The sequence below is a fragment of the Lontra canadensis genome, unplaced genomic scaffold (genome assembly GCF_010015895.1).
Source record: "Lontra canadensis isolate GAN:19392208 unplaced genomic scaffold, GSC_riverotter_1.0 scaffold52, whole genome shotgun sequence".
In the NCBI taxonomy this organism is placed as follows: Eukaryota; Metazoa; Chordata; class Mammalia; order Carnivora; family Mustelidae; genus Lontra; species Lontra canadensis.
Window position 1 is genome coordinate 4,240,209 of NW_022631046.1, and position 11,485 is coordinate 4,251,693.

Here is an 11,485-nt window from a genome sequence, read left to right on the forward strand (position 1 = left end):
TAGCACTCAAAGCCCCAAGGCAACAGCTACACGTGCAAAGTCAGGGGCTGAATTCCTGCATCCTAGTAGCTGGTCTATAGCTACTGTTACTTGCTTAACAGTCTGCATCCCTGCCTCTTGTTTGTTTTAGTAGGTAGTTCACTTGACTGAGGGCATTTAGAGGAGACGAGCATTGGCATCATTGTCATGATTGTATTTTCTGAGAAACCCATGGTCCCTTGTCTGGAAGAGAGGTCCACCTGATCTTCTGATATTCTCATGTCAACAAGAAAAGGACTGTCGTGGCTTCTGATCGCTAAGGAAAACCTAGTGCTGGCTACCAGGCTTGCCCCAACCCTGAGCTAATGTCAGTTTTAGAGAGAAGCTAAGGAAAGAAGGCAAGCAAGAGGTGTTCCAGAGACTGTATTGGATCTGCAAAAAGCCAGGGCAAGGAAAGACTCAGCCAAGGGTCACCCACAGGAACTATCTTTTCCCTGAAGCAAAAGGGCTGTTCCCTCTTTCAGCTTCTCTATGTCCAGCTACACACCCTCCTCTTCACGATCTTCTCAGGATTAACTCTAGGGTGCAATTCACGGATAATACTACCACTCAGAGACTTGCCTGTAACTTGCCCATGACTTGCCCAAGACTTGCCCAAGCCTACTAAGACTCAGTGATGGGCACTGAAGCCAGAGCCGCACATAGGACCCATTCTTCTGATTCTGCCCACTAATACCTCTACTGCATGACCAAATTCTCTCCATTTTCCACTCCCTGCACACAGATGTTGGCGACTGCAAGGGCAGCAAAGAGGAGCAAATACTGGGAAGCATTCATGACCTTTTGTAAGCTTACCTCCTCTGGCTGTCTGACCTTGCCTTAGGATTCTTCCTCCCCTGGAGAATTTAAAGATTAAGAAGAAAGAAAGATCCTCTTCAACTATGGATATGGCTAAAATAGGAATTATAAATAGCATTCTTATTATAGAGAATTATCAAGTAGAAGATGGAATGTCCCAAAGTACAACATCTTATACTTAAATCTCTTTCACTTCTTCCCGTTGGCTGGTTCATAATCATAAAACAATGGTTATAATTTGTATTCACACCAAAGTAATGGCTACATTATTCTCCAAATCAAAGGAAGTTTAAATGCCATGTGGTTCAAAACTCTATTTTACTAGTATCTCAGAAATGAAAAACTTTAGAACTGAAAGGCACTTACAAATCACCTACTCCCACATTCTTTCTTACTTTACAGTTGAGGAAACTAAGGTTGGAAGAGATTAAAATGCCTTCCCAAAGTCATACAACTTAGTATCTGGGCTAGCAAAAGAACTCCATCCCCTAACATCCAAGTCAATGTGGCAACCTAGAAAAATAGTAAAACGTAGCCAAAAGAGAAAGAGAGCTACATAAAGAACAGTCTTTCTTTAGATGACATACATTGTGATTTTAAAAAAAGAACCATGAGGCCTAATTATAAGAAAATCAGCCACCTCTGCCCAACTCCTTTTTTTTTCTGGACAGAAGGAAATAGGTAGAGATGAAATAATGATAATTTCTCAAACTCCTGACGCTTGTAAACAGTTTTTAGTATACACATACTTAAGTGAAAAGGCAAAAACATCTTGCTGCATCTATAAATTAGTAAGTTACAGTCAATGGTTTCTATGAGACGAAGTCTATACAAAATAACTCTGGAAACAGTGTAGATTATAAAAGCTTCCTGGCCTTCCCTCAATTTGTTTTATAAACTGTTCTGACTACACAGGTGACTAACACCAAAAAAAGAGTCTCTTGCAGCCGCTTGTGATTCATGTACTGGAAAACAAAGATAAAGTATCATTCCTCAGATTCATATCCAAATGCTTTATACCCTAATTTATAAAAGGGAACATTAAGGTAATCAAGGAAAAAAAAAACTCACAAACTTGCATAATGAAAAAAAAAAAAAAAGTCACTGCACGTTGCCTGGTAAAGATACCCTGTAGAAACAAATGTGTGGCCTCCCTCAGAAAAGCAAGTACCTTTAGTCCACAATAAACAGAATCACACCAGGGCAACTTCACAAGAATGTGGAAATATGGAAGTGAATCAGATATGGTAATAATACTTCCAGTTCCTATCTTTATTTTCAATTCTAAAGCTCTTATTCTGTTTTACCTTTAAAGAAAAACTTTAAAGGATTTAACATGGCTCATGCCACATAGTGCCTTTGTTTTCACACAGTCCTAGTTTGCTGTGTGTTAATTACAGTCTATAAACAGATAACAACCTATAATGGGAGGCACTGAATCCACAGATCCAGATTTATAAAAACTTGGTCTCTCTGTTTTGCTGGTTCAGCATCATTTAGATGCAACAGTCAGTTTTTCTCTGGCTTATAAATTGCTGGCAAGGAGATTCTCTTCTCAGGGACAATAAATTCTGATTGTACTATAGCAAGGAACTGTGCTGGGATAAAGACCAATAAAAATTGTTGTTTAATCCTTTACAATCATAGTATGAGAAGAATCTTTGTAACTAGTTGATAATCATCATATAGATTATAACCTGGAAATCCTAAGAAGTTTAACCATTTGCCTGAGGATCATTTGTCTTACCAGTGGTAAAACAGATATCAGAATTTAAGTCTTCAAAAGCAAGAGCCCACAATCTCTCCATAATAGCTTAGCTACTCCCTAGACACGGATGGGGAAGGCCCATGCAGTGGGGTTCAATGGACCATGCAAGAAACTTTCCTTCAATATTCTGACTAGCTATTTGGGCAGAGTTTTTTGTTTTTTTTTTTAAATTTTTTTAATGTTATTTATGGTGATGGAGGAATTTCAGTCACTTATCATTAAAGGAAAAAATGTGACTCACAATTGCTATCTTCAAACTGGTAGTTAGATATAAATAAAAAAATTTAGCAATTTTAATTTGTTTGGCTCATGCTCTCAGATTTCCATATGGTTACTTTCCTTGTTTTCTATTAAATGTAATTGACTTAGCACTTGACTTTTAAAGTCTTGGCAGAGTATATCGATTTAAAAGTATATAAATTAGAATTATTCAAAGCACGCATTCCAAATTGACTTTAAGGACAAAATTTAGAAATGCTCTTTTCATAAATGTTAATTTTTTCTAAAATTTGCATCATCACGCAGATGACAAATTTCATAAAGACAAAAGAGGGTATTTTCTGTGGAATAACAAAAACTAACAAGCATTCTATTTGTTTCTTTTCTGAGAACTAATGTGTGCCTAAAATGGCCTTTCTACACTGTTTGCAAGATGAATTTTTCCTGTCTTGGTATTTCTAAAACTGACAGCAGTCATGAAAACTCTCACAAACCATCTCAAAACTAAAATATAAGTACAACATTAATAAACATGGCTCCGGGCCATTAAACTGACAGCTCCTTTCTAACCAGTCTTGCCAAATAAACTGCACAATTGTTATTTAATATACCAGTATATCAGAGCATTACATTGAAAAAACAATTACACATTGAAATAGATGTTCCTTCTAAGCCAGAGCCACAATTGTCTTCTGAAGATGTAAAACCACACAATATGAATAAAATACAAGCAGAAATCTGAAAAATGCAAAGCACATTCATTTCTGTAGGTTCATGACTCAATTTATTGTTACAATTGCTCCTAAGGACTATTGCCCGTGTAATTCTTTTCCAAATACTGAAGTCCATCACTCAAGCTAAATAAATGACAGAATCATTTATCAAGCTCCAAGTGGTTGTTGATGGAATTTCCACACTTATTTGGCTCGAGTGAAAAGCCAAAATGCCTGTGTGTCCCTGGGATTCTTGGAGAGCTTATAATTCAAGTTAAAATTTATCACTATTATTACTATTATTAAATTCTCATTTTGTATCTTGGGTAGTGGAAACGTACAGAACCAGTTGCTTTATGATAGAATTCTGGTATGGATACCATAATTATAAATGATTACTTAAGCTGTTGAACATTAATAGACATTCCTCCCTGGCAAGGATATCATTAGATGCAGTAGGAAAAAAAAAAAAAAGACCTTACTTATTAATGTCTAATTTCCTTATGCTATTCTCCATCCACATAGAATTGCACAGAAAATTTCTTTCTAACTTCCAGATTAGGAAATTTAACAATATGAAGAAGGATTTAATCCCCCTCCCCTATTTCCATGATTTTATTTATTTCCTACTATTTCCAAGTGTCTTCCTTTGTAGTGGCAAGAATGTGGAATTGCTAGAAGTATCCTTAAAGGAAACCTTGAAGGTCATTAGATCCCAGGCAATGAATGCCTTCATTCAACAAGGGCACTGCCCTCCTTTGCCTGCAAACCCTTTAACATCAGCAAGATCCCCCAAGGGCTTGCACTTTAACTTGGTTGGAGCAGGTCACATTTCTAAAATACTTAGCGGTCTCAAATGTCCCTGGTCGGCAGCACTGAGTCACTAACGCCACCGCGTTTCAGGCTAGATCGACCTCTTTCTAGTTTTCAATGGAATTATTCCATGTAATCCGATTTACACAGCCATTTAATCAAAGCGAGAAAGGAGATTAGAGAGCTCACATTTGTTTTGCAAAGGAAGGGTGCAAGGATCATCAATCCTACTGACTCTCAAAGTGACATGATAGTCCATCGTCTCCCTTTGGAGTGTTGGACATTAACCTGATCTGGCTCCTGTGTTCTTGTTTAAATAAGAAGGTTTCGGCTCCCCCCCACCCCTCCTAAACTAGAACATAGCAATTTCTCCACTGGGTCTCACCACTACCATTCATGTGAGGAGATGCTCCTAGAACAAGGAATTGGTCCCCTGCGCTTATTATTCCACAAAGCAGAAAGCTTGCACCAGTCAAATAATTACATTAAAACTTTTCTTTCGGTGCCAGTCTCTAACATTTGCATTTCAAGAGCACAGTGCGGTGATCCTGGCTGTGGTGTTCAATGCTTTGCCGGTAAACTAATCCGTTTTGGAGAGGAACCTGTGCTCTGCTCCTTGGTCTCCGGCAGCCGCCCACCAAACAGCACAAACCTCCTTTCCGCCAGGAAGGGTCCCTTTCCCCTGCCCTTTCCACACCTGTGCATCGGGCTCCATTCTTCCTCCTTCCTTCTGAATGTGTACACTTCTCAGGCCCACACATCAATTTAAAATAGGATACAAAGCAATTCATGCAGCAAAGCATTTTCAGCACATGGATACCTTCATCTTAAACAGACGATATGGACAAATTCTGTTTCCTTTTACCCCACCACTTCCACCCCTCGGAATTGCAGTCTCTGATAGATCCTCCTGGGGGGTGAAAGGGCAGCTTTACCCAATTCGCGGCAGACACACAGATAAATCCCTAAGGGGAGAAGTGGGAAGAGGTAAGAACTGCAGTGGAGAAAGGAACTGTGGGTGGGAGTACCGTGGCAGGCCTTTCCAAACTGTAAGCCAGATAGTTGCTTCAAGGGGAAAAAAAAAGTCTAATTGTACCCCTGGGCGGTGCTTTACTCACAGTGTTTATGTATAATGCACAATTTAGCCGCACTGGGAATTACCTCAATAACTATCATTAGAGGTGCCTGTTTAAAAAGCAAAACAAAACGACAACAACAAACTTTTTTTCTCTCTTCTGTAATGGAAGAAGGTGGGTGCACTGTGGTGGTATTACCCCATCGATGGCTCTCTGGAAACTCACCCAGAGCCGCAAACCTGGCAAAGACCGCGCAGAGCCAAGTTTCCGGGGCTGGCGGGCAGGTTCCCCGCCTCGCGGAGCGCCGCTGCTAAGGGGCTCCCGTTGGCTCCGCTGCACCCGCGTCCGCACGAGCCCCGCGCCCACCTACCTAGGCGCTGCACAAAAACCTGGGTTCGAGAGTCAGCGAGCGTGGTGTTCTGGGAGCTGTTTTGTAATCTCCCGGGACCCACGGGAAAATATCTCCCATGCAAAGAAATGCCTTCCCGTGATAACTCTCCGACCAAAGAGCAGCAGATCCTTCCATTTTAAAGGAACTGCGGTTCCCGACTGACAGCTCCAAACTTAACGGCTTCGACTCCAAACTTGACACCAGCTCCGTCTCATCGCTCCCACTCCTCTCTGGCTCACCCGATCAGGGCGGCTCCGACTCGCACTCCACGCCCGCCTCCCTCGCACCCTCTTGGCTCGTCCCGCGGGAACAGCCCCACACGCCCCGGCAGCGGGTGCGGAGACGAGCCAGCCTCCCCTCGCCCACCCCCGGGCTCCGGGAGCGATTTTCTAGGAGAGCCGGTAAGCTCCCGGTGCGCCCTACTCACTTGTGTCTTCTTCATAAGGAAAGGCAGCGCTGTGATCCAGCCCAGGCAGCGGTGTGGCGACTCCGTTTAGATGTTCTGGAGCTCCAGCATACTGCACGAGCAGCGGCGGCAGATAGTCCACGCATTGGGTAGCCCGAGCGCAGCGCCCTCTCCACTGCCCGTGCTTCCCGCGGCGCTCCTCGTCCCGGCGCAAGGCGGCAAGTGAAGCCCGGCCCGGCGCGCCGCCAGCACTTTTATACCGGTCCCTCCCGCCTGCTCCGGACACGCCTCCTTCCCTTCCGGAGCCCCGGGGAAACGAGACGCTGCAGGGGCGCGGGGGGGAGACCCGGGAGGGCGGCCAGAGTGCGGCCAATGCCCCCGAAGTTGAACGAATCAGGCCAAGCGCTTCCTCTCGCCTGGCCGCCGCGGGCGCACACCAGGGGGAAGCCACGAGAGCGCCGAGGGTGAAGCTTAACCTGCAGGCGCAGCTCGCGCCGCGTGCCGGGTGCTGCGAGTCCCGGCTCGGCCTCCCTGCTCCGCCAGGATTCACCTGGCACCGCCCGGGGACAGACGCGCGCTAAGGAGAGCTGGGAGCTCCCCGCTTTCACACTGAGGCGGTTCGCGAGAGGAGTTCACTGGGTGCCTAGCAAAGAATTCACCCCGCCCCGCCTTGGGGACGGGGGTGGGAGAGCTTAATTGGATCTGTAGTTAGGCCATTGTCCTACCCCTCTATTTTTTTTTTTTTTTAACAATTTAGTGAATGAATGAATATAATTTTAAAAAGAATTGTTGACTCTGGGTTAAGTATTCTGAGGGAGATGCTATTTTAAGAATGGTTTCCTGCTGCTTCTTTAGAAATTAACATCAAAAGAGAAGCTATAGGTTATTAAATATGCAGGTCATAACAGCAAGTGTTTGAAAGTTGTACTTTTTTGTTAGAGATATTTTGGAAATCAGAAAGATAATGAAAAAACAGTGGTAGTAGCTAACATCATTATGTGATTAACTTAATTACATACCAGGTGCCATGCAGAGGACTTTTGGTAGATTCTTTTGTTGAATCTCTCCCTCAAACCTATAGTAACCTCAAACCTATCATTTTTTTTTTGAAGATTTTACTTATCAAAACTATCATTTTTATTCCCATCTTATGGATGACAAAACAGAGGCTTCGGTCAATTTTCCCAAACTACAGCTAAATGTAGTAAATGCTACATCTTAATCTGAATCAAGAGTCCTCTGGCTCTATAGCCTTTAAAAAAAAATACTTAGAGCAAGTATTTTATTGCCTCCACAAAACTCTTCTATTTTTGTTCTTATAACTGGAGACCATTAAAAAGAATTGTGTTAATTTTTTAAAACAAAATGTTAATCAGACATAACATCAATAATTTTTTTTGGAAAAAGAATAATGTATAAATTTAGGAATTAGGTATTTTAATGAGTAGGATTCGAAATTTGCATTAATTAGCTCAGTGTGCCTTTGTTAACAAATAAATATGCCAAACTTATAACCATGAGAGCAGAAACTAGGTAAAATTTGAACCTCACTGAATTAGTTTTCTATGGCTGCTGTACCAAATAACCACAAATTTAATGGCTTAGAACAACACAAGTGTATTATCTTATGGTTTGGAGATCAGAAGACCAAGATGGATTTCACTGGGCTAAGTGTTGGCTGTGCTGCATTCCTTATAGAAGCTCTAGGGCAGCATTCCTTGTCTTGCCTGTTTCAACTTCTAGAAGCTGTCCACATTCTTTGGCTCATGGCCTCCTTCATCTTCAAAGTCAGTAATAGTGAGTTGAGTTCTTCTGGCCTCAAACCATTCTGACTTTCCCTTTTGTCTCCCTATTTTACTTCTGAGGACCTTGTGGATAATCCAGGAAAATCTTCCTATTTTGAAAAACTGGCTGACGGGGTGCCTGGGTGGCTCAGTGGGTTAAAGCCTCTGCCTTTGGCCCAGGTCATGGTCTCAGGGTCCTGGGATCCAGCCCCGCATCTGGATCTCTGCTCGGCAGGGAGCCTGCTTCCCCCTGCTTCCCCTCCTCTCTCTCTCTCTGCCTGTCTCTCTGCCTACTTGTGATCTCTGTCAAATAAATAAAATCTTAAAAAAAAAAAAAAACTGGCTGATTAACAATAATAACTGCATCTTAATTCCCCTTTGCCATGTAATTGGGGGGTCATTATTCCAACTACCATTATTCCGTCTACCACATTCACATAATAGCAAACAAATTTGGGGACCTGGTATGTCACTGTGCCCTCCTTCATCAGGTGGTTTGCTCCATGTGGCTGCCCCTCCCAATTAGAAGAATGCATCCCTGTCCATCGTTATGAAAACAAATATTTGGAAAAAAGGACCACAAGAAAAGTTTGTAGTATTAAATGATTGTTTTTACTTTCAATTAGAATCGTGCTGCAAACCACTTTAAGGAGAAGTGGAAAGAAGCCTGAAAACAGAAGCACGTATGACAGTATTGGAAAACCATTTAATTAAAGACTCCTCCCAAGTAATCCCAATTTTAACCAGCCCTTGCGGGTAATTTTGTTATGCCAAAATCTTCCAAATACTTGCTTAGACATTGTGCATAAAGAATCTACACTCCTGAATGTCTTACTATACGCTAATAGAATGGCAATTGAGTATGAGAAAGGCTGTTTCAGATTCTGTGGCAGGCTCTATTACCTTGCCTCAAATTGTGGGTATAGCAGTGTGACATGCATAGCTATAAATGTTCCCAAGATGATTTTAGGTAGTGCACAGATTAATATTTTTGTTTGTTTTATCAAATGATTATGGATTAAAATGTATATATTTTTAAATGTATACATATAGAATATGTATAAATATCACATCAAACAGATGATTCCAAGTTGTTTCTTAGGAAAAAAAAAGTCAATTTAAAGACAGTTTAATGTATAGTATTAAATAAATAATAACTAGTACTAAGGGAAGGCATATGTGACAAAAATAATGAAGTTGGTAGAATTACAAAAACAGGCAAACATCAATAACCATATTAATCTTATGAAACTAATAAGAAGGAAGGGCTAATAAATTAGGCCAGGTTTAAAGAAACCAGAAGGTGAACCTCTCAGAAATTCGGGTGATTTCTTTTTATTCAACTAAGTCATTCATCTCAGTATTCAATATGTTCACCTTCTACATTGTACTCTTACCCTCCTTTCTTCCTCCTTCCCTTCTTTGTCCTTCTCTGTTCTGTCTCCTCCTCCCACCTGCACAGCTCAGTGGCTCTAGCTGCATTTAAATCATCATTGACTCTCTTATCCATAACCATGTCTTCTGTCTCCTTCATAGTGATGCACCACAGTTTTGCTGTATAATCATGTTATTTGAAATCAAGTCAAGAGAATAAGAAGCAGATATCTAAGAGATTAGAAAGAGCTTGTATGCAATTCAAAGATTCTCCAGCAAGCTCATGGGGAGGTCCAAAGTGGGTCAGAAAGACTGAGATCTCCCTTAAAGGCAGCGCGCCTTTGGAGGAGACACAGGCAGGTATCCAGTCCCTTAGCAGAAGGAATCCAGGAGCTACTTAAAAGTGAACAAGTGTCAGAGCTACGCCCTAAGTGGATAGGAGATACAGGGAATGTTTTCTTGCAGAAATAGTAGGCTCCCATTAGGGTTCAGGAAGTTCAACATTTGGAAGAAAAGTCTCTCCATGATAATCTCGTCTTTACTTGCATTCTTTCAATGCTACTTTGTCCATCATGCTCTTTTTGATTAATGGTTGGAAACAGTTTATGTTTTTCAGTTTCACATTTGTTGTTGTTAAGAGACAGGTTTAATTTAGTAAATAAGTCCTGTAAGTCTTGTCTCATTCATTTGAAACATCTCTTGTTCATCACCATTTTGTGACTGCCCTGTATTAGATACAGGTGTTTTCAGTACCTTTCTTTAAAAAAACAGACACCCCAGACTGAAACTGTTATGGTCTGACCAGGCCAAACCAGAGAGTTGCCATCCATTCCCATCTTTGGGGGTAATGGAAATGGAGAAGGACAAGAATCACTTTTTGATTATGTAACTTCCTCTGCTGAAAACTCTTTGGTGACTTGTCATTGCTCTTGGGATAAGGAAATAAGTACCTTAGCAAAGGCTTCATGGCTTCCAGGGTCTGGCCCCTTGCTGCCTTTCCAAAGTCAGTGCGTTTTGTACGCCCCTGCTCAGACACGGGCCTTCTTTCTGTTCCTCATGATTCCTTCCAATCTCAGAGCTTCTGCATATCTCCTTCCTTTTGCCTCTGCTTACATCACTTTGCTCAACCCTTTTCTCTTTGCCTAGTAAATATCTTCTCATCTTTATTAGGTCTCAATTCAATATTCTCTATATTCTCTTCCTTAGGCACGATTTCTCTAAACTCTGATTCAGTCAACTCCTCTCTTAATATAAACTCAAGTATGCATTCCTTCTCTAGTGTAGCACTTACAAAGCTGCTGCAGTTTAATATTTGTCTGGGTGATTATTTGATTAAAGTCACTGACTATGCCTGTCCTCACTCGTTATTTTATCATCAATGTCAAGTCCAGTGAGCCGAACATAGTCAATCTCTTACTACAGTTCTAATTAAGTTACTGATGCCAGACATGAGGCAGGGATTGTGCTAGGCCCTTACTTTATGCTATGTCACTAACTTCTCACAACAGTCATGTAAGGGAGATAATCTTTCTATTTGATAGATAAGGAAACTGAGAACTAACAAGGCAAAGTAGTTCCTTAAAGGTCCTTCAAACAGTTAAGGAGAAAAAGCATTGCTCTAACCCAGGCATATGGACTATGGTAAGCATTTATTATCCCAGCACACTTTCCTACTCTTCTTCTCTGCTATCAGCACCCCCACTTCTTTCCAGCAGAATTCATAGTGGATTACATGTCTTTCATGAGGGATTATAATTCACAAGGCTCTGTACCTCACCCCCTGCCTCTGCAGCTCCACATAGGGGTTGGTGAGATAGGAGTACTACAGCTAAAATGGACCAGTTAGCATCCACTGTGGGACTTATCTACTGAAGTTGATTGGAAAGATTACCTCTTTCCTGTGGAATTGCCGAACTATAAAAATGTGAATCTTCCCCTATCCTTATAGGTGGGTGATTTTTACCAGCCTTAGAACTGATGAAAAAAAAAAAATTATGGAGTATTCTTTGAATAACCCATATTTTTGGGTATTCAGAGAATATCATCAAACCCATTTGTTTAGTTCATTTTTTTCTTCGTTATGGAAAAAAGATTAGTGAACATT

The 11,485-nt window shown here is 41.4% G+C and overlaps 1 protein-coding gene across 1 annotated transcript in view; it reads right to left on the reverse strand.

The window, feature by feature from the left end:
* The window catches only part of KITLG (KIT ligand), an 82,244-nt gene extending 75,784 nt beyond the window's left edge, over window positions 1–6,460 (reverse strand). Inside the window, exon 1 of the mRNA XM_032874187.1 lies at window positions 6,245–6,460. Within this exon, the coding sequence (XP_032730078.1) occupies window positions 6,245–6,259 (15 nt within the window). The 5' untranslated portion in view covers window positions 6,260–6,460. The remainder of the gene's footprint in view (window positions 1–6,244) is intronic.
* Between the last annotated feature and the right edge of the window lie 5,025 nt (window positions 6,461–11,485).